The sequence below is a fragment of the Hesperophylax consimilis genome, chromosome 1 (assembly GCF_061612785.1).
Source record: "Hesperophylax consimilis isolate HC1 chromosome 1, BYU_Hcon_1.0, whole genome shotgun sequence".
Lineage (NCBI taxonomy): Eukaryota > Metazoa > Arthropoda > Insecta > Trichoptera > Limnephilidae > Hesperophylax > Hesperophylax consimilis.
Window position 1 is genome coordinate 44,063,644 of NC_142836.1, and position 23,764 is coordinate 44,087,407.

The window sequence follows — 23,764 nt, forward strand, 5'->3', positions numbered from 1 at the left end:
TTTCTGCATTGTTGTCAATTCGCCCGCTATAAATGGCCGCCGGCATCCGTGTACAGATGTGTTTTTAAAGAACAGGGTGACAAAAAAATCATGACTCGAGGAATAAAAATAAAATTTGCTAATATTTTTTTATTAATATTTATTTATTAATATTTATTTATTTATTTAAATACGTTTTTTTTTAAATTCAGATACTGTGTGGTTCAAAATAAATAAGAAAAAAAAATCATCATATTTATTTCAGTTTTAGAACAGGTACATGAAACACGTTTTTTTAATCTTTGGTCGAGAGACTGCGAAAAAAATCATTTTTCACATACATAAATTTATTATTATAATATTCAAATTTTTAGACACTGTTTCTGTCCTCCTCAAAAGTGGAAGATACAATGAATGGAAACGAAAATTCAAACAATGCAAAGATGCACAATGCACTTGTTTCAGTAAACATTTTTATTCAAATAATGCACAAATACACTCATTCAATAAATAATTAAAACCATAAATAACAACAACCAGTACCAAATTACAATCACAGATAACAAAATCCAAGTAACAAATGATAACACACATTCAACAAATAACCAAAACCAGGGAACACGTCGGGTGATGGGCCAGGCTGAAGGATGGCAAAATGCTCACGCTGACCCGTGAAGGTGGAGAAATCCTTGGACCAGGTGAAGGTCTGCTCCTCTGGATTCTCCTCCTCCCCCTCCTCCAAAGGCTCCAACTCATCCTCAGGAACATCCATATCCACCATTGACGGAAGTTCTACATCACCGGCGAGGGATTCATCCTCGCTATCAGTGAATCCGTAGAACTCCGCAACGACGTGGTCGGTTTCCTATAGACAGAAAGAAAAGAAAAAAAATATATATACAGCTATGTAAAGCGTCCTTGAGGTAATACAAGACAAAAATGGCGCTGTAAAAGTTAGCCAAGTGTTATTATAATTACCTGAGTATTTGGAGCCCGATGCGTAGAGGATGTTGATGGTCTTGGGTCAGCCTTCCTTCTCAGATTCTGAAACTATAAACATTAATTGTTACACGAATGTCTTTCAATTTTGGAAAGGATGAAGCGTACAACCACTATAGAAATACTACTAATACACAACATACCGTCGCAATGACTGTAAATCTTTCTTCTGTGGTGATATCCTCCGTCGACGGTCTTGGAATCTCCATTCTATAACAATAGAAACAATCATGTATATCATTATATAATAATCAATACGCGTATAAATATTTTATACCTAAACAAAAAAAAGTTTGTTAGTACTTTTTTGCACACCCTATATAACTGATCTTTTTTTGTGATATTTATCACTATTTTTATAAATAAAAAATAATATTTCTAATAAAAATTATTAGAAATAAATATTTCTAATAAATAATGTATTATCATTAATATATCAATGTATTATTATCACATTATTGTCCCATACAAAATTTGAATTTGTAAAAAACGTTGATATCTGCGCGCGCAGGCGCAAATGTCATTTCAAGATGGCCTCTCACACATACATATAAACAGTACACATGTATTTGTGCAGGTTTCCGATGTGTTGCATTTATTTAATTAAAAAATATTAACTAAATATTGACGAAACTAGGGCTTTTATACACAATCTCAATAGTTTTCTTTACATAATGATGTACAATGCTTATAAGATTAGGCAATATTTACGTGAATATCGATGGAGAAACGTCAAAATATTTCTCGGACAGTTTTTTAGCGCGGGGGACATTGGAATATTATTTTTTGTAAAATATTAACTAAATATGGACAAATCGAAGGCTGTGGTATATGTTCTCAATTGATTTATCTGCAAAATGAGATACAAAACAAATCAAATAACACAATATATGATGCAACATAGCTAGAAATAAAACGACATTTTTCAATACAAAACATCGCGTATACATTTGACGTAATATTTTGTCAGTTATATTGAGTTATCGCATTTTAAATTTACCGAAACATATGCCGTGAACAATTAACTATGTATAAAAAAAACATTACTTACGTTTTATTGATGAATTACTTCGTTTTGGCACTTTAAAATGGTACCGCGCTGTGAAACTACGACCGTTAAAATCTCGTCAAAATTGATGTTTTGACATTCCACAGAAAAATTTATTAAATTTAACCTAAGAAGTTTGAAGTCTTTCCGGTATTTGCTGGATAAGGAACGAGAATAGCGCAAGCGATTGAGACCTTGTTCTCCATACAAATTCTTTGTACATAAGGGTTAAAATCGCACATAAATTTTTTTTTTTTGTTTTTGTTTTTTAAAGTTCGAAAATAATGTATGGCACTCACATTATGCGGGCCCGGCATACGAAAGATTTTTTCTTTAAAAAAAAAAAAAAAAATTAATCTCATTATGTTTTTTTTGCATTAATATTATGGTCTTTTGTTTTCGTTTATTGTGTATGTATTATCTTACAATATTTCTTTATATTTACTTTATATATATTCTATGCATAATATGGAGCTCGTGGGATTGCACCACCCTCCCCGAGATCTGGAATAAAAAATAATAAAAAAAATACTAATTAGGACGATGTATAATGACGTAAAAATACATTTTGCGGCGTTTTACCGCCTCGGATGTCTTCGATTCACTAAATTTTTCACTAGATTTACTAAATTTTACAATTTATTTTTGCAAAAATCAAATTTTTTCGAATTAAACGAACAAATTTCCGTGCGCGGACAAAAATAAATTTCGAATTTCGAATTAAAAAAATATTAGTATGAAAAAAAAATTCTGGGCATATTTTTTTTCATAAAATTTCGAATTACGCTTTTTTTTTTTTCAAAAAAATTTCGAATTACTTGTTTTTTCGAATTAACAGGGTTCTACTGTAAAGGCAGGGTGAGATACCCACTGAGCTATCTGTAATCTCAATGGGGTATCTCCGGTGGAGTATCCGTTTTTCGCACTTTAGAAAGAGGATCATCACTTGCACTCGCAACAACTGACATTGAAGCAAATCTTCATTACCATTTGTTTCTGACTCCCAATTACTGGTATCCTTTACGAGGTCGTCGAGGGTATAGTCTTGGATGTTTGATTCATCAGCCTCGGAGAAATGAATTTCGGAACCCAGGAAAAATAAAACCCTTCAATATCGATTATTTCAAGAAACATCCTTTGGTTCTGATCTAGAATAAAAAAAAACTCTTATCTTTGAACCTTAGTGCTAAAAAAACTGTAAGAAGTCAATGCATAGTATTTTTTATGTAAAAATAAACACGCCTTAAATTATGGCAGCTCAACTATCTTAGTACTAAAATAACAGTAAAAAGTCAATGCATAGTATTTTTTATGTAAAAATAAACACGCCTTAAATTATGGCGGCTCGGATGGAATAAGTTGAAGCGATTTTTAACCCTTATGTCTAAAGGAACTGTATGAAGGCCAATGTCAGAATCGCTTGCGCAAAATATCAATTTAGAAATAACTTTTTATTTGATGTATGTGACGCTTCTCTGACTGCTTTGAAATAAATAGTCCCAGAATTAACAGATTGAGATACAATTAAATTTGACGCAATTCATATATTTTCATAATTAGTTCAATGATGAGTATATGTATAAGGTTTTTTATTTATGTTTTAAAAAAAAATTGATTGTTCACAGGTTGAGCGCATGCGTAAGGCCATTTTGGAGGGGTTGGACGTGGAATTCGCTATGCCGCCTCTTCCCCTCAATCCCAGTAAGTTTTTATCTACTAAACTATGAATTAAAATGTTGCATGCACGCTGTATCTTCTTTGAAATAAAATTTCTTTCGATTATTACAACATCGATAATTTAGATGATTTTATTGTGCCTCCATGGTTTCGTGTTAATTTAGCCCGTCGTCCCATGGGTCGGTAAGGAATCGACATAAACCGAGTGCTGTAAGACCCTGCGCAGAAAAGTCCTACAACGGAGTGCGCTGCATACTTACTTAGCTTGTCGTACAGCACTTATAAACCCATGGGATGATGGCCTTATTTATTTATTTATTGCATCTCACTATACATAAAACACCTTTTTTTTTTCCTCATAAAAATCAACCTCACTAGGACTGAGCCTGTATCGAGGTTATTGTGAATAAACATCATCCTAATGTGTTTGTGATTGCAGATGTTCTGGGTGTAGGCTACCCTCCACCAGGAGTGCTGGGCTGGGCCAACGGGCGCAGTATTCCTACCCGCACGGGGGGTCTGGGGAGCGGGGGCCGGGGCGGTGCACGCCTCAAGATAGCCGGAGTGGTGGTGGGCCAATGGGGAGCTAACTATGCGCACTCACCCAACACTAGATACTCCGCCTCACAGGTAATAATAATTGGATGACTTGTATAGCGCCATTTTTGTGCAAAATCACCTCAAGGGCGCTGTACAAATTTATAATACATTTCTGCAGTGTTCTATGTTATTACTAACTATTTATGGAGATAATATACAGTACAATACTTACGTCACTTGAGATTAACACTTAATTAAAATTATCTAATTGTTTATTAGCAAAATTTAGATACAGGATTTAGGACATAATTAGAAAATTGTTTATAACTGGACTTTCTCTCAGGAATGGTATATTTAATTTAAGGGTATGACAGTTTAAAAAGGTAAGTTTATAGTTTAGACCTGAATTCTGTTGGACTTGTTATGGATCTTAGTTCCGGAGGGAGTTTATTCCAAGCCTTCGGCCCAGATACTCCAAAAGCGTGATCACCAAACTTAGTATTTGGCTTGCGCTTAGGTTCAGTCTGTATGTGTTCTTATCAGTCTGCCTACAGCTGATGATGTTGCTGATCTAAGAGTTGACTGCCTCAGACCAGTGTTTTCCGAGACGCATAGTTCAGAGATATAGGGTGGGGCCATTTCATTGATGGATTTAAACACCATCCAGCACAATTGTACTGGATTCTTTCAGGGCACTTGAGCCAGTGAAGGTTACAAAGGTGTTCTGAAATGTGCAAATATTTTGAAACCCCGGTTATCAGCCGTGCTGCTGCATTAAACACTGATTGATGTTTGTCAATTTGATATTTTGGAAGGCTGGCAAAAATGCCGTTGAAGTAATCGAGATGTGAGACTACGTAAGAGTTGATAAGTAGTTTTGTTGCTTCTGTAGGAAGGTTTCTTCGGACAGACTTGGGTTGTCTTAGTTGAAAGACACCGGTGCTTACAGTCCTATTTATTTGACTTTTAAACGAAAAGTCTGTATCTAAAATAGCTCATCTTCTACGTTTATTTTATTTTTCTTCATAAGCCTTCTGGCTTCCAGCTTTTTATTAGGCTTATCTCTAATGTCTTCAGATTTTCCGATTCAGTTACATCTGAAATGGGCAGTCCTTTTTAAAGTATATCTCATGTAAAATCAGGAGTAACTTTTCAATAAACTTAGCATGTGGCATAGGACTGAGGTCTGATTATTATCATTAATGTTGTCAGATGGGTTATGTGGGCTTCCCCGTCCCCACACATCATACAAGTGGCTACGCACAGTCCTGCTCAGTACGCACAGCCGGCAGGGCGGGGGGTGGAAGGCTGGCGGGCCGGGCCACCCGCGGGGGGGGCATCCAGCGCACACACCGTAGGAGCCGTACAGCCCCCGCGCGGCCCCGCCCCTCAACCAGGCAGACCACTGTCACTCTCAATGGGTAAATATATCACTAGAATATTAATCGATAATAATGCATGCAGAGAAAAGAATTTCCCATTAATATTTTGTGTATTTTAGGAAAAGTGTGAAAGGGGAAGATCTCAAACAAGTAGCCGCTAATGGCAGTGGCGACTCTTCAGGCACCGAAGCTATAGTGGATTCCACTACAGACGTGGTTCCGAAGCAGGAGCCATCGTCAGATAACCCCGAGTCGGATAATGTAACTGAGGGGCCGGCCGGTAACGGGCAGGCTGGCAGCAAGGGGCCCAAGACCGGGAAGAACATGAAGAAGAATGCCCTGAAGGGCAAGAAGAAAAATAATCAAAAGACTGATTCACCTGCCAAATGTGAAGACCTCAAGGCTAGCGAAAGCAATGGACCAGTATCGGAGAATAATGGAGCTGCCACAGGGATCATTAACAAGAGCAAGGTAACTTTATAGTCTGACTATATATGATATATGTTGGTGTGAATAAAAGCGACAAGCACAAGAAGCACAAACGAGAATAACAATGCTTGTGGTTTGTTTTGTTGCAGCTTCCAGGCAAGACTAGCGTGCCCGTGGTGAACGGGGGTAACACCGCGGCTGCCAACGGGGACCACAAGGGGCAGGGAGATTCCCCATTGAATGACTAAACCAGCTCCTTCCTACATTTCAACGGGACACGTCTCAGTATTTCTATTCCAACATCTAATTCTATCCTTTATCTTTCTTAGTTGAATTATTGGTTAAGTAAGTTAATTAGCTGGTTCTTTTTATGTTTACTTTGTTCTTGGAAGAATAATAATGGTTTGAATGGAATGTTAACATTTACAATGGCTTGGATATTGAGACTCCCTTTAAAAATCAGACTGATGGAACAATCACTAATTAGTGATTAATATTTGATATGAATTTGATTCAGCATCGTTCACTAAACAAAGACAACTAACCCGAATTTGACTTGAACAATCTCCGATTACCCTCAGATGGTGCAAATAACATTTGCGGGAAATATTAGGGATTTAAAAAAAAACTGTGACAGAAAGTGATATATATTATTAGAGATAATAAGATTATATTTAATTGAATAATGTAAGCAGTTTTTATGATCAGAGTGATATTATATATATATATATTTATATATCTTGCCCTATTATTTAGTCGCTCGCATGTTTTATATTTATTTTCATTTGATGGCTTAGTTCATACACATTTGGATTCAATCACTCCATCCATACAAGTCTGTGTTTAAAAAATTTAATTAAAACATAACCAACTGCGTGTCATTACAGATATTGTTTTTTCCCGGGAAAAACAAGTAAATCCGGGCTCGGCTTTGAAGCCCTACTCAATTTAATACTTCAACCTTTAGTCAGGTTGTATGATCAATTTTATTCAAAATGATTGTCCGGGTTAATTTCAATGGCTGGCCATTGCACCAACTTGTGGCAGTTTGCAGTTTTTAAAAAAAAAAATTGTTTGACATTTAATTTAGAAAATACCAAATTTTAATTTTTTTTATATGTTTCAATAACATGAAATTTTTTCTTTGACATTTTTCTGAAGAATAAAAAATATTTGATTAAATCTGTTAGAACATGGTGACACAGTTTAAGTTTAGACTTACAGAATTCAATACTTCGTTTGTGTGAAAGAACTGTGAAACAATAATATATTTCACTAAATACTACAAGTGTCCTCGGGTGGACTGCATTAACTTTAGGAGGTGTCTTCATTTTTTAATTTAAATATCTAAAACGTTTTCTATATCTTAGCAATTAATCTGAACCACAATTTGATTATAATTGGATAGTTTGATTATGAAATTGTTTCACTTTCCCTTCACTAGTTTCTAGTGATGGGGTATACTCACTTATGTACACACTCCTCGTGCTTTCACACATTTTATTATAAAGAGATCTTCACTGATTTTTACAGTTTTTGTTTGAACAAAAGAGTCATTTATCTTTTTTGCTTGCGTCACATAGAATCACTGCTAAAGCCCAATGCACATCACCCTTGGTCATTTTGTTTACATTTAGGCAGTTTAATGCCATAAAGCTATGACAACACAATCACCAAATGAGCAATATAATATTGTAGGCATACAAGGAAAACTGCAATTGGTTTTAATAATTTAGCATATTTGAATAAATTTCAGTTAATATTTCAATATTTTATTATTTCTACAACATAATAATTGTTTCTTTCTACTTTTATTGTGAGATATATTACCCTCAATTCTAGAACAATTAGTTTTATCACTTTTAAGTGTTTTATTTTTCCCATTCTTTGATTCACTGAAAGTATTATGAGTGGCTAGCATTTAACTGCTTCTATCAGTAGATAGATATTTGGTAAAATGTGATTAGTTATCCAGTTTTCCTTGTAAGTCTACAACATAATCTCATGCGCACACTTCCAAGAAGATTCAGGTCACAGCACTTTACCTGCACACTACTACTGTGGATGTGATTTGAAACCTATTCATTTCTTGATACTTATGTCTGTCTTATTGGTTTGTCAGCGTAATAATGTCTCATTCAAGTTGATTTGAGTAGCGTGTTAGAAATGCGTATTCTGTATGAACTAAGTCATCTGTGATGATTTCCAGGTAAATTGGTGACCATGCAAAATGTTTCAACTATACTTTTAAGTATATTTCTCTAATTTGATTATCATTACTATGTATGATGTCTTTAATAATTAATATTATTGTGATTCAACCAAGAACACTTTGAAAAAAAACACCGAGTTTGTATGTTGAAAATTTTTTTATGTCAAAAATATTTTTTATTTATTTTTTCAAAATTATGAATATATTATGTATAATTATGTATAAGGAATACGTTAAGATAGTTACCATTTGTTGATATGTATGTAGTGCCTTTGCAGCAGTTCATATTGGCCCGGGAGCTGCGCAGTTTGTTACGTTCTGAAGTTTGTTAGTTTTGTGATGGGAGTTACCAATATATCTGGATGCTTGTAGATCTAAGTCCATATGAATAGACTTCGACAGAACGTCCCCACACGCCCGCTCAGAGGAGCGGCCACCTCGTAGTAGATAGATCCATAGGTGCTATTGTGTTAACTGAATAGGTAGTATTATTTGTCAGTAAAGCCATGGCCGCTCCGCTGGGCACGTGCATCTGCATCCTAGGGAGTGTGGGAACATTGTATTTTTGTATATTTGTTATATTGTTATACCTAAATTAAGTATGATTAACTCTGATTATGGATGCGATGAACTGGGGAAGCATTGGATGTATCAATAAACGGACTGTTTGGCAATGAGAGGAGAGGAGAGAAGAGAAGAGAGGCTGGCTGGTGAGAAGTTGTCTAGCAGTTGCTCAAAGAGGCTTTACATGAAGACAAAGGGCAGAGCTTGTTATATCATTTGAGCTGATTGTGTCTTATTTACTCTGCATAGTGTGTTTTAGATTATGTAAACATTTGTCGGGGTGTTGTTTAATACGGTTGCAGTTTATTGATACTGCGGAAGATGAATGCAATTTACCATCAAACAAAAACACAATAATGGCAATGAAACTCTTGTATACAATTTACTTGCAAAAGTAAAATTTCATACTCACGGCGGAACAAGAACATGTCTATAAAACATGATTTATAATTTAAACAGAATAGTCGAGACTATTTCTTGCTTGACGAGGAAGTATAATTGTCCGACTCGCCGTACAATATAATGTCACTTAACAATTCCCCGACCTGGTGGCAGGGAGGGGGTGCCGGGGGCGCAGCGACCGACTCCGACTGCAGTCACACTGACAGTTGAGCGAGTGCATGTGCTGTGCGCTCTCATCCATGGCTCAGAGCCATCCCATTTCAAATTCTTAATGTTATTGTTGCTTGCTTAACACAAATATTATAGTCTTAGAGTTTTATCAAACTTTCAAATAATTCTCCAAACCTTGAATTTATGTGTTAAATTTCCAAGTAGATGGATTTTACTGTAGTTATCACGAGGCAAGTGAACAACTCCTTGTATTTTGTTTGTTATTATTCATAGAACTCCTCGAGAGTTGAAATAACTGTTAGTTCCGTATATTATATTTTAGCTTCCTGCTAAGTGTGGATATTCCGGCTTCTGGACGGACCTCTTGTTGGAATAAACTGCATGTGTTTTTATTTCAACTATGTACATCCGATAATAAAATAAATAAATAGCTTTAGAAAGTCAGATGCTCATTTGAATCCTATATATTCTGAACATTTCTGACATTAGTTTTGTTGCAATATCAATTATAATATTGGATACATTAGATATTATAAACAATTCTTTCAATGATGTAGCTAACATGATATCAATTCTTATGGCTTTTCAACATGTATACCTAAAAACATAAATGATGTAATTTTACACACAAATAATATTCACTCATTGTAAGTTTGTAATGAAAAGATCTTAGAAGCCGATATTTGGATGAATCGTAAATTGTACGAGTTGTACTTGTCTTCAATAAATAAAACCCATTAATTGTTGTTTTTATTTTATTACGACATCTTGTTATAAACATCCATGCCAAATCTAATGTGAATTTCTGAGACAGTGGTGCCCTCCAAGTCTGCCAGGGCTCCCATCACCACCTGCGCTGCGTCCTTCACATCGTTGTACTCGTGCAGTAGTTGCAAATAGTCCCTCGTCACTTCTGACGTCTCTTTGTTCTGCTCAAGGACAACATCTAGTTTCTCTTCTACCTCTTTCAATTTCTCTAACTCTTTTTCCAACTTGCTCTTCGCCATCTGGTAAATAAATTAAATTAATTAAAATGCATGGCCAAATATTTCACTCAAGTTTAACTTTTATATTTATTTTTAAATGATGTCCGCAGTTAGGACGTGTTGTTTTACAGAATTTGAACAATTCTCAAATTTTAAGTTGATTTTTAACTTCTGTGAAGGTTCTATTCAAGTTCTGTTATTTTATCATTACTGGCAACGTGGTTTCACAAAACAGAAATAATAACAGAACTAGAAAATAAAATTTCAAAGTTGATTTGCAAGTTCTGTGAAGGTTCTATTCAAGATCTATTATTATTGGCCAGTTGCTTCACAAAACTGAAATCATAGCAGAACTTGAAATTTGACAAATTGTTCAAATTCTGTGTAACAACCCGTCCTTAGTCCTATTCATTTGTTTTAACTTAATTTGCTACTTTTAAAAAGGATAAGGGTTCAATAAAGAAAATACATTGCGTGAAGATTTAGTAAAAAATGTTTATTAAAAATATGAATGGATAGAAATAATATTTCAATCAGTTTAAATAACTAAATTGATACATAATTTAGTGGCTGCTTTATTAGGCTTCAAAATTATCCGTGTCCTTCTGCATTCCAATAGCGCAGGCCAACAAAGAATTGATACTCTTTTTCTCATCAGACCTAAAGCCATATCCGTTCACTCTATCAACCACATTTCTCACTTTTTGCAGGCTAGCTTCATCAAAAACATCAAGAAGTATAAAGGAGACCAAGCTATAGTCTTCAATGATAGATATTAAAGCGGCATTCATTTTTTTATACTTGGACATAATGACATCGCCATCCAGGGTATCTAACAGATAATTTAAATCAAGAACTTCACTGTAATAATTCAATCCAAACTGCAACTTATCCGAATGCTTCTTGAGTAAATCTACTTTAGACAGTACATTAACATGCGGCAAACCAATTCTTAACATAGCACTGAGTGACAAAATCAATGAGGAAATAAATTTTCCAGCATCGGAGCAATGGTGAGAGTCCACGAGATGCACCGTGCAAACCTGAATTTCAGCTTTCTTTTCTAGTAAGGCAAATATTCTTCCAAGACTGCCGTGATGGCTGTAAAGCTCCACCTGTCCGGGGACATCAAAAATGAAATAACATTTCTCTCCCAATGTTGAAATTTTTTCGAGTAACCAGTCAAAATTAATTTCTAGATATTCAATACAATACATCAGTCCTGCATTTGGCCCGAGTTTCAGGTCAGCCATGACGTCTTCTAGCTTAATCAGAGACTTGATATCGATGTCTGGGTTATAGGGCAAAGTGTCGTTGGCAGGATCCAGATTGACAAGCACGGCTTTTCTTCCGCTATTGAGTAGATATTCTGCCATTTTTCCACAATACGTAGTTTTTCCAGAGCCTGGAGGACCGATCACTAACTGGCCGTACAATCCCTTTGATTGTTTTATATTTTGAAGTAATTGAATACTCATTTTGATGTCTTTGATGGTTAGTTTTTAAACACAAAATACGTCTAAACAAACGTCTTTAACAGCATTAAGTGTGTCCTTGCTAAAATTCTTAATGCTAGAAAACAAATATAACGGTTTCTGGATGCTCAAGTTCTCTGCCAAGAATCTGGCTGCTACTTGATTTTCTATATCACAGGCTCCCAATAATATTCTAGAATCAAATGAGGTTTCTCTTTGATTACTGATGGCAGATAGACTATCTTTCTCAATGAGTATCAAAGATCCAATCTTTCTGAATTGCATAACCATTAAAATAGTACAATTGTCAAAGTCGGCCCATACAAAGTCTGTGTGAATATTGTCTATTTCAGCTCCAATGGTTTTGAACACTCTACTTCCTGACAAAAAGACTTCCGGTTCTGTAGTAAGATTTTTCATCAATTCGGGAAGTTCCATTGTTCAACACCCAAGGACATTGAAGAAAGATCTAAAACAATGTTGAATATATATAAAAATAATCAATGTACAAATAAAATGTTTAGCAAGCGCTGGTCATGCAGATATCATTTTCAAAATCAAAAGAAAACAAGAATAACAATAAATGTTTAGGGGTTGTTAGGACTCTCTACCTATGCGGGACCTTGCACAGATGTTTTAAGTTATAATGATTCTCAGAGGCAGTTTTTTCACTGATTATGTCTTATAGAAGCTCAATCAAGTATAAGAGAAGTTGTGCGTGCGTACGAAATGCGTTTTTTGTACAAACTTTTGCAAAAGTAAAAATTACAAGGTAAATAATTTCCCATCTTTGGGGATACTGTGCGGGTCTTTTTAATGAGAGGAAGGTACGAGGGATGGGTAGGAATCTAAGGATCAGTGTGTCCAGGAGTGACGAGTATGAATATATCCCTCCCACCGCGGAGCAAAGTGACGAGTCGAGAGACCAGTTGGAGAGGTCAAAGGGTCTCCCCAAACCAGCCTCTTCCGATCTGGCACGCCACGCAGCTGGTGGGCAGGAACATCCTGAACACCTCATCTGGGCACCCCTACTAAATTAACAAATGTAGGAAACCGCTTGGAGTGACCTATGGCAGATAGATAAATAGAGTTGTTGGTTATCCAATAAATGGTTCTCGGGGCGGCGGTAACCAAACCCGCCTCCCAAATTGAAGCCAAAACAATTTGCAATTTCGAACATACAAGGGCATTTTGGTGCCCTGGAAATGTGTTATACTGCACATTAGCTCCAATTTCCAATGGGACTATGTCAACCCCAATTCCCCAACAAGACTCAAGGGAATGGAATATGAGTTAACACATTTAGGAAGGCTCGGGAGGATGCACTTTAGATGAAAAAAATTCTACTTCCAAATCAATAATAATGGTGCTGTTCATACGGAAAGTCCGTTTCCTTTGAAATGTAAAAAAAGTAAATCTCAAGAAGCGCCGCAGACGAAATTGTTTTTCTACACAATATGAAAACATAAAATTTTGTCATTTTTATGTTTTTGAAATAAGAACAATAATGTTTAAAATGTTGTAATTTCGGTTGGTCGATTTAAACGCTGAAGTCAGACTGCAGTGTGTCGTAAAACCCTTTGGTATATTTCAAAACAGAACGGAAATAATTGAATATTTTGATCATTGTGACTAGAAATTCGATCAATGGCTATTAAGTGAGAAAGAAAAACTGAGATATTCATTTTTAAGTAATATAGCCGTAATTCCTTAAATTATTGATTTTTATTTCGCAAATAACTTTAAAAAAGGTAATTATTTACCTAACCGCCGCACTTTTCGGCACGGATTGTAGAAATTACACTTCGTTTTAACAATTACTACCAGAAACAACTATTCACATGCACAAAATAGGTTCTTAGTTTGGGTTAATTAATTAATTTATGCATCTTTAGATTGAAATGAATCTTTCACAAACAAAGGCAAAGGCAACCTTTTGAAAAAAAATTTACTTTGAATAAAAATGGAATTTAGTGCATCTTTTACCATATCTCCCGACGTAAATATTTGTTTCTTGTAGTAATTAAGTTGAATCGAAGCCCGTCGTCCCACTAGTCCGGTATCAGTACCGAATCGACAAAACAAAAGACCCTGCGCGGAAAAGTAAACATCACTACATTTTGCAGCGCAGCCATTGAGGAATTTTTCTGCGCAGTGTCTCCGGTTTTTGTCGATTCGGTACCGATACCTACGAGGTGGGACGACGGAATAAGTGTCATTTTCGTAATATGTGCCTATTAGTGCGGGGGTTAGGTAAATATTTACCTTTTGTTTCGAATATTTTTTTGTTGTAGGTGTTTCCTAGGAATCTATCGAGCACGATCACCATAAAACATTAGTTAGGGAAATGGTTTACTTACTTAAAATCAAACATAACTCTATATTTATAAACACACTACTATTAAATTTAGACTACACCGGTGAAACATGCATCATAACCACCAATAATAACAAAATGAAAGACGTATTACCTGTTTTGTATTTGAACAATTTGATCGCTGTGAGATATAACTTTATTACAGATTTGAACTATAGAATGACATCTGATATTGTTATGTATCAAACACATAAATGAACGATTCACATCTAACAACTGTCAATGACACCAAAATCCAAAATTGATGACAATCGACATTGGTAATGACCAGTGTTGCCAACGGGTCTTGGCCTAATATCGCCGTTTTTCAAACATTTAGTAGCCTAATGTAGCCGAATTTCAGTTGCAGTAATTCTAATGAACTCGCATAAATTGTGCCCACGTATTCCCCACAAATACTGTACGTGAGCTTGATTCCCCTTTTATTATTCGAAATCCATGGGGGAGGGTTGTTAGAAAATTTCTGTAAAACATAATTCCCCACAAAAATGATTCAAAATGAGAACTCCCAACGAAATATTTCAAATCCATGGGGAGGGGGGTTGTTACAGAACTTCGCTGAAAAAAAATTCCGCACAGCCAAAAACATTATGTGATTCCCCACAACAATTTTGAAATCCATAGGGGGAGGGGGTGGCTACGGAATTCCATTTCGAAAAATTCCTCACATTTTTTTATTATTTGTAATTTGGCTGATTTAAATAACTTGTCTCTGAGGTAGCCTAATCGGCGACCAGTCGCCTTTTAGATTTTTTCGTCGCCGATCCTCGTTCTGAGTAGCCTAAATGGCGATAAATCGCCTTCGTTGGCAACACTGGTAATGACAGCAGACAGAACAAAAAGAATAGAAGGGAAACCAGGGAAAAGAGGCTAGAGCATAGATCATAGACATAGGTACCTAGTACCTACCTACCTCCAACGTATATATTGTTGCATATTTTTAGGATTCCCAGTAACCCATATTTATGCAGTAACCTTAAATAATGTTGATGTAAATCAAGCAGTGTTTTTTTATTATGTTTGGAGGAAGTAAATACAATTAAGTACCAAAAAATAATTCCGTTTACGAGAATTAACAGTGGGAAAATAATTTATTTAAAATTATAGCTATTTCGGAGGCAGAATAATAAATAATTACCTATTTTTTGTACACAAACTTTTATTTACTTGCTGTGTGAAATATACTTCTTGTAAATACCAAATATTAGGTACCTATACTAGTGATGGGCAGGATCTAAACATTAACATGATCGAAAAATCAAAATAATCGACAGCGGGAGCAGTAGCTGCGGACGGAGACAGATTTTTAATGGGGGGAGAGGGTGTGGCACATAAACAAAGCATAATACATTGGTATAGCATCATTTTGGTAGGTAAGTACTGCATTTGCACAAAAAATCGGGTAAACCAGTGTTTTCATACTGGTAATGTTTATTGTGTACAGCAAAGTGATGATCATAATTTATTTATTTATTAATTAACGCCCTTTTCGGGGCTTTTACATATGAATATAAAGAAATATAAATAATTTTTATACATAACTGAATTGCTTCATTAACAACATTTTATTTAATTTTAATTTATTTTTATTTTTTAAAAAGAAAGACAAACATTCCCGGGTTACGAATAACCCAACAATGTTTGAAAATCTCCTACTACCACCACAGAAAGCCGAAAATGTTGCTTGTGTTGTGATGGAGGACTTAGCCAGCCGAGGAATCGAACACGCGACGCTCGGGTGAGACCCAAGCGCTATGCCCACTCAACCACTGACCGGTTATATTTGTTAAGAAAAATTGAAGATGTCCACTGACTTGGTAAAATTGTTTCCCTCCATTAGTAATCTGGGCAAAGAGGAATACATATGGTAGTTAGTCCCAGAATTTCTGCACTGAAATAAATCCTACTTCTAGTATTACGTTGTGGAATCCGGAAGCTTATCAATTCTAGCAATACCGGACTATCAACTAAATCATTAAGAATTTTATGCAGAAGTACCAAGTCAGTAAAAAGTCTTCTGCCTGACAATTTTTGATTTCTGTTATGTGGTTAACAAATGAATGATTTGATTGAAAAGTAATTCATAAGTCTTTGATTTGTGTTAATATCTCAAGAGCATAGTTATCGATGGTGAGATGAGAAATCTATCTATTTGACATTTTGAGATATTTAAGTCTATTTTCATTACACTGTTTGTTTTTACATTGTTGTCTTGAAGAATGTTTTTTTTTTTTTTTTTTTAACATTATTTCTGACTTTCACCCTTCAAGGGTGTTCTTGGCCATCATTTAAAATTATTGAGAAATGAAAGGTGAATTTAAATATTAATTTTATTTAAATGGGCAAATTTCAAAATTATAATGAAAATTGGAGTCGAGTTCAGACTTAGAAGAGATGAGATGTTGAATGGAGGGGAGGCAATTTTAGATAAGGCTTGATAGAAGAGAGGATATTTGTTTAGAGAGGGACAACCAAAAAATATGTGATCTAAAGTTCCCACTTCTAGACCACAGAATGTACAATCTGGGGAGTCAACAACGTGAATTTTAAAAAGATGGGAAGGAACGGAACAATGTCCGATCCTCATTCGAATGAGTGAAGAAATTTCTTTTTTGGAAAAATGAGGGAATTGCTGAAACCACGGTTTTGATGGAATAGTTCTTTGTATTGAGGCATAGCAGGCTCCCTTGGATTGACTAGCAATGTGCCAATACTCTGCCCAAACATTGCGGGATCTATCTTTGATGATGGAAAAAATGTCAGATAGGGGAATGTGGTTTACGAGGGTAACAACAGGGTTGGACGCTCCTTGTTTTGCCAAGGCATCCGCAATATCATTACCCATGATACCAACATGTCCAGGAATCCAAATCAGAGTTACAGTTTTACCAGAGCTTTGAATGGAGGCTATCATCTCTCGAATAAGGCATACAAAGTGATCATCAGGATGAAGAAGAGGACTGGATTTAAGTTTTTGGAGGGAACTGAGAGAGTCAGAGAGAACGAGGGAATGTTCGAAATTATTTTTGATTATATATTTGAGAGATTCTATTATTGCAATGCACTCGGCTGAAAATATTGAAAATTAATTTGAAATTGAATGAAATATTCTGTCATTAGAATTATTGTGGTAAACGTTAATACCTATACCACAGTTAGGAGAGTCGGGAGATTTGGATCCATCAGTAAATAAAAGAGAAAAGTTGGGCCATTTAGATGAAATAATGTCATTGAAAATATTATTGACAGTTCGGGCCGGGAGATTGGAATGACTTTTAAGGATTCCGATCCCTTCAAATATTGTTGGGGATAGGGTGACGTGACTATATTTTAATTTGTATAAGGGAAGTAGATCATTTTGGATGATGTGAAGCTCTGAGAGAGACTTAAAATTTTTACAGATGTCAGGAAGAGGTTTAGTTGAAGCTCTGATTGTAGATGAATGGGTTGAGTCAATGAACAACGAGACGCTGGGGATAACCTGATGACATTTAGAATTTAAACATTTAAGAACAAATTTGTCAGCAAATAGTTGACGCCTTAAATAAAGAGGAGGATCAGAACATTCTACTTGAAGGGAATTGATGGGTGACGATTGCATCGCTCCAGTTATAATTCGCAAAGATTTAGATTGAATTTTGTCTAATTTATCAAGTACATTTTTTGAGGCAGTACTAAAAAGTGGGCAGGCATAATCGAGATGGCTTCGAATAAGTGCGTTGTAAAGCAACTTAATGCAAGTAGGGTGAGCTCCCCACCAAACGCCAGATAAGGATCTGATGATATTTAAATTTTTTTCGCATTTAGTAACTAAATTATTAATATGGGAAGACCATTTAAGTTTCCTATCAAATGTTACTCCCAAAAATTTTACTTCAGAAGCGTTGGGGATTGGAGAATTTTTAAATAAAATTTGAACGGGGGGATTTTTATGGCGGTTTGAGAAGGTGACACACTGAGTCTTTTGGATTGAAAGTTCAAAACCATTTAAGGTGAGCCATGTGCAAAGGGCATTCATGGCTTCGTTAAGATATTTGACGGCGAGAGGGATGATTTTGGATGATAAGAAGAAAGCTATGTCATCTGCGAACTCAATAACTTTTACTTGTGGGGGAATAGTGACATGCATATCATATGTGTATATATTATACAGTAAGGGGGACAATACATCGCCTTGTGGTAAACCCTTCCAAACAGACCTACTTTGAGGAGAAATATCTGGAAGTTCAATGAAAATTTTTCTATCTAGAAATAGATTAATAATAGATTGGACAAACATGGGGGGAAGGCCAAGGCCTAGAAGTTTTTTTTTCAGGATTGGGATGGAAACATTGTCAAAGGCGCCTTCTATATCTATAAAGACGGCAAGACAAACTTCCTGTTTAGAAATTGATAAATTAATATCAGTGCTGATGATGGCAAGGTTATCTTGAGTGGATTTTTTTTTTCCTAAATCCAAATTGAGATGGAGAGAGAAGCTGTTTACTCTCGACAAAAAATTCTAATCGGTTTTTAATTAATTTTTCATAAAGTTTACTGAGGGTGGATGAAAGAGCGATCGGCCTGTAGTTGGATCCAGAATTTGGTGATTTGTTTGTTTTTAAAATAGGGATGATTATTTGACAACTCCAGTCATCAGGCATTATACCAGTCTGGAAGATTTTGTTTAAGATGCTTAAGAAGTGGTTTAGAACATTATCATTACTATTTTTGATTATGCTGTAAGGTATACCATCTCTGCCTGGAGATGAGTCCTTGACTATTGATAATAGATAGGCGTTATTTCATCTAAGTTAGGTACAGAAGGGGGGGCAATTTTGTCCAAGAATTCATCTATCCATTTAGAATGAGACGCTCGAGGAGATGGTGAACTGAAGGAGGATCGAAATCTTCGGATCATAGACCAAACTTCCGAAATTGGAGTGTTCGGAGATACTGAACTGCAGAAGTTGTACCACCCAGATCTTTTTTTGACCTCAATACCCTTTTGGCATTGGATTCAGCGTTTTTGTATATAAGATAGTTCTCCATAGTCATATTGTAACGATAGGAAAGAGATTTAGCTTTCCGAATTCTTACTACTTTGGAACATTCCTCATCCCACCAGGGAGTTGGAGGGAGTTTTTTTAAAAGAGATTTAGTTTTAGGGGGAGGATTTGATTTATTTATTGCAGTTATGAGCATTGATTTGAAGTTATTATAGTCATCTTTGACGGAAAATATATTGGTGTCGGGTAAATTTAGTAGGAACTTGTCCATATGAGAGTTAAATTCATCCCATTTGGTGTGTTTCGTTTTAATCTTTGTCGAAATATGAGATTTGTCCGATTGGAAAGAAGTTTGATAAGTAATGGTGATCGGGAAATGATCACTGGAGCAAGGGTCGGGGGACACCACCCAAGAGGAGAGAGTACCCAGACTAGTAGAACATATCGAGAGATCCACTGCACTGGGGTTTGTGCTGGGGCGAGAGATCCTAGTAGGAGATCCGTCATTCAAAAGGAAAAGGTTGGATTGATCTAGGAAATCCATCACACTTCGACCATCTCGGTCGGAGAAAGCAGAACCCCAGACGGGGGAATGGGCATTAAAATCGCCTAATATAAAGAAAGGAGGGCTTAGTTGACTTACAATTTGCAACCAAATTTGTTTATTGAAGTGGGCTGTTGGGGAAAGATAGACTGAAATAAAGGATGTGTCCTTTATTTTAGCTGCAACCATTTGGAAGTCAGCATTGGGGGGTTTGATATTATTTATTGGGGAAAATGATATGGATTTCTTAATAAAAAGGGCAGCACCGCCGCCCGAACCTTCCGGGCGGTCGTCGCGGAGACAGGAATACCCTCCCACATTAAAGTGGGTGGATGGAGTAAACCAAGTCTCCGAGATAGCAGCCAAAGAAATAAAGTTGGAATTTAATAGGTTAAGGAGATCAGATTTGTTAGAAATAGCACTTCGGCTATTCCACTGAAGTATTTTGAAATCTTGAAGAGTCATTTTGAATAAATGATTTTAATGTGGAAATAATAGTAGCAGCGTTGGACGGTAGATTAGTTTGAGAAGAAATAAGGTCAATTAGAAGCATAATGAGAGTTTGGATAAATGAAGAATTGTCTTGGGAGAGTTTTTCAGAAAGTTTTAGAGAGTTCATTGAGGACGGATTATAATTATTTGCACACCCATTTGTGGCATTTGAAAGAGGTGAACCATTGGGATTTAAGAGCAGTGAGTTGTGTTGTTGCTGATCGTATCCAGGAGCCGGTTTAGAGATATCGTTTTTGTATGTGAATTTAGTTGAACGAGAAGAAGTTGTTGTAGAAGAGGGAAGAGGGTTGGATGAGGAGTTGCTGGATAAAGCCTCAGCAAATGATTTTTTGACAGGCGGGAATAGTTTAGAAGCCTGCAGAAAAGACAAGTTCTGGGAGGCCATAGAAATTTTTATATTTTTTTGGCGAGATTGTTCTGGGCAAGAAGTGTTGATAGCTGTATGTGAGCCTGAGCAGTTAAAACATTTGGGTGAGGAGGAAGAAGGACATTGGTCAGCTGCGTGGTTTTCTCCACATTTAAAACATCTGGGTTGAGATCTGCATGCAGCTTTGGTATGACCAAAACGGCAGCAATTGAAACATTGATCAAAGAATCAATTGCTCACTTGTTCAAAGAATGTGCCTCAACAAATCAACCGAGGTGTGTAAACTGCACTTTTCAAAATGAGAGATTTCAACTGTCATTTCCTACCAATCATAATGCGAATGATAAAACCAACTGTTTATATTATAAAAAAATGCTGGCATTCGCACAACAGAAAATTGAATACTAATTTGGATTCAAGGTATATTTTTCATAGTAACTCATGTTTATTGTCAATATATTATGCATGTACCTGCACTTTCAAAATTTTAAAAACTAACAAAATTAATAATGCTATGACATATTCTTTAAAAAAACATGATGTTCCCTATCAATCTCCAGTATATAAAACAAGTATACTTACTATTAAAACTGAAAATTCTAAGAAATATTCAAAAATGATACTAACAATTAAAAAAAAAATGTCCATAATCAAACGAACTGTCAATATTACAAAAAAATACCTGCTCTCACGGAACAAAAACTGGAATATTGTTATAAATTTTAAAGATGTCTATAAAAATATTTCATATCTATTCTCAATGTCTTACAAATACGCATGTACTTTTGAATATCCACAAGCTATAAAAAATAATAATAATATAGTCTATACATTAAAAAACCGACAAATCTTTCATCATTCTACATACTTTAAAGTCAGGATATATGTATTTAAAACCAAAAAATTTAAATCATTCTCTATATATAAGATAAAAAACCAAAATATTTTCTTCATGATAACACATCTCTACTTACTACACTTTTATGTTTATTTTTACAATTCATTACATCTACGTTCTACATTTGTATATTCCTACCAGAAAATAGAAAATACAATAACAATCCACAACTGCATTTATCGAATGCTAGTAAATTACAGAATACTAAAGTCTAATTATAGATATATTAATTTGTCAAAATTATTATTATATACATTACTAATCCATATATCATGCTGCCAATATTCTATATGCAATAAATCTCTACACTATATGTTCACTTGTACTATTGATATATTCTTACAAACGCTTTTTTTTATTGTAATTATTATAAAAAGAAGAACGAATCAAATTAATTATTGCTGTCAATTAAACAAACACTCACTATGTCTCCGAGTATTATCTAAATATAAAATAAATCTTATAGAAAAAATCAAAACCTACAATTTTAGATATGAACTGAAATCGAGCAAGAATAGTGTTACACTAATTATGAGCATTATTACTTATTCATTTACTCGTAGAATTTTATATACATATTTTATCACACCTAAATAAATACAATGGAAAATTTTAACTTAAGCGAAATTGATAAAAATCTAAATATAGAAGAATACGTATGTGAAGCAGCCAGTGAATGCAATAAGATCTATGACAATATAATAAATAGACTAACAATCTTGCACCTAAACATTAGAAGTATAAATAAAAACATGGATGAACTTTTGGTATCCCTAAATACATTATGTTCACAGCCAGATTTCATAATACTATCCGAGGCGCACATACATGCAAACATAAATATACCAATCATCCCAAACTACAAAAATTACAATACAAATTATCAGATTAATAAAAATAGTGGAATTGTAGTATACGCTAAAGAAAAATTTACTGATATCAATATTACCGAAATACACATATGCAAAGTAAACTGTTTGTCATTAAATTTTGTTTTAAATAATATGCCATTCAATATAATCGCAATATATCGAACACACAGTTCTGATGTACCTTTATTTATAGAAGAATTAAAAAAAATACTATGTAACAAAAACCATCTAAATTGTATCGTAATAGGTGATTTAAATATTAATATTGGTCCTAATAACCACTGTAAAAATAAATTAGATTATATAAATGCTATGAATGAAATGAACTTTATATCATGTGTAAATAATTTCACAAGAGAATTTGCAAACCAATCGCCATCATGCCTGGACCACATATGGAGCAATATTAAACACACAGAAAAAATTAAATCTATTATATGGAAAAATGATATAACAGATCACCATACAAATATTTTTATTTATGATTTCAATAAAAACTTAGGATTAAATGACTCTAGAAAAAATATTAACATAATTTCCAAATTGAACAATGTAAAATTAAACAATAAATTAAGTAACGAATCTTGGTCCTCAATACTAAATTGCCAAAACCCAGACATGTGCGCAAACTTCTTTGAAGAAACTTTAAATGCTCATATCGCAGACTGTACAACCTTTATAAATAATCAACCAAGTTCTAAATTAAGGCAAATCAAACCATGGATTACGCAAGGATTACTCATATCTATCCGGAATAAAGAAAAACTTTTCATAGACACAAAAAAAAACCCTACCAGTAGCCAAGTAAAAAACGAATACAAAATATTCCGGAACAAACTCATTAAAATTATCAAAGACACAAAAGAAAAATATTACAGGGAGAAAATAATCCTCACAAAAGAAAACCCTAAAAAAACATGGAACACTATAAATGAAATAATGAATAAAAATAATAAAAATAAGTCTACAATAAATGTCATAAACAATAATGGAACTAACATAAATGCTATCCGTGAACCAAAAATGTGCGCAAATATTTTCAACAAATTTTTCGCTACCGTCGGTCAAAAACTTGCATATAAAATTGACCAAAATTATCAACCTGATGACATACATGAAGATAAAATAACAAATAGCAATCTTTCAAATTTTAAACCGACTTCAGAAAAAAATATTGAAAACATAATACAATCACTTAAAAATGGTAGTGCGCCAGGATACGACGGTATAACTACAGAAATCTTGAAAAAATACTGCAATTTTCTAACAAAACCGATTACGCATATAATTAATGTAAGTACTAAATACGGAATATTCCCGTCTAACTACAAAAAAGCCATT

The 23,764-nt window shown here is 34.7% G+C and overlaps 3 protein-coding genes across 5 annotated transcripts in view; 1 reads left to right on the forward strand and 2 right to left on the reverse strand.

The window, feature by feature from the left end:
- Window positions 1-10,149, forward strand: part of LOC149426971 (constitutive coactivator of PPAR-gamma-like protein 1 homolog) — a 29,474-nt gene extending 19,325 nt beyond the window's left edge. For both annotated transcript variants that reach the window (XM_089634418.1, XM_089634426.1), the window contains exons 14-18: window positions 3,652-3,727; window positions 4,143-4,333; window positions 5,456-5,664; window positions 5,745-6,096; window positions 6,204-10,149. In XM_089634418.1, coding sequence (XP_089490544.1) covers window positions 3,652-3,727; window positions 4,143-4,333; window positions 5,456-5,664; window positions 5,745-6,096; window positions 6,204-6,302 — 927 coding nt within the window. In that variant the 3' untranslated portion in view covers window positions 6,303-10,149. The remainder of the gene's footprint in view (window positions 1-3,651; window positions 3,728-4,142; window positions 4,334-5,455; window positions 5,665-5,744; window positions 6,097-6,203) is intronic.
- Window positions 10,145-14,506, reverse strand: LOC149426972 (DNA repair protein SWI5 homolog). 2 transcript variants are annotated; one of them, XM_089634441.1, is made up of 3 exons: window positions 14,336-14,506; window positions 12,189-12,333; window positions 10,145-10,410 (listed from the first exon to the last, which is right to left on the reverse strand). In XM_089634441.1, exons 2-3 carry the CDS (start codon window positions 12,300-12,302, stop codon window positions 10,162-10,164), a joined length of 363 nt encoding a protein of 120 aa, XP_089490567.1. In that variant the 5' UTR covers window positions 12,303-12,333; window positions 14,336-14,506; the 3' UTR covers window positions 10,145-10,161. The 2 variants fall into 2 exon arrangements, with proteins under 2 accessions (XP_089490567.1, XP_089490574.1); XM_089634448.1 differs by lacking the exon at window positions 12,189-12,333.
- On the reverse strand, window positions 10,867-12,195 carry LOC149426973 (GPN-loop GTPase 2). Its single transcript, XM_089634436.1, has one exon. It carries the CDS (start codon window positions 11,865-11,867, stop codon window positions 10,968-10,970), a length of 900 nt encoding a protein of 299 aa, XP_089490562.1. The 5' UTR covers window positions 11,868-12,195; the 3' UTR covers window positions 10,867-10,967.
- Window positions 14,507-23,764: the final 9,258 nt, after the last annotated feature.

What these genes read in the sequence shown, in the direction of transcription:
- LOC149426973 (XM_089634436.1), bottom strand. Translation starts at nt 11,867, where the DNA reads ATGAGTATTCAATTACTTCAAAATATAAAACAATCAAAGGGATTGTAC.
- LOC149426972 (XM_089634441.1), bottom strand. Translation starts at nt 12,302, where the DNA reads ATGGAACTTCCCGAATTGATGAAAAATCTTACTACAGAACCGGAAGTC. An exon ending in ACAATATTCACACAGACTTT is followed by an intron (nt 10,411 to 12,188) that starts GTATGGGCCGAC and finishes TTTATTTACCAG; the next exon opens with ATGGCGAAGAGCAAGTTGGA.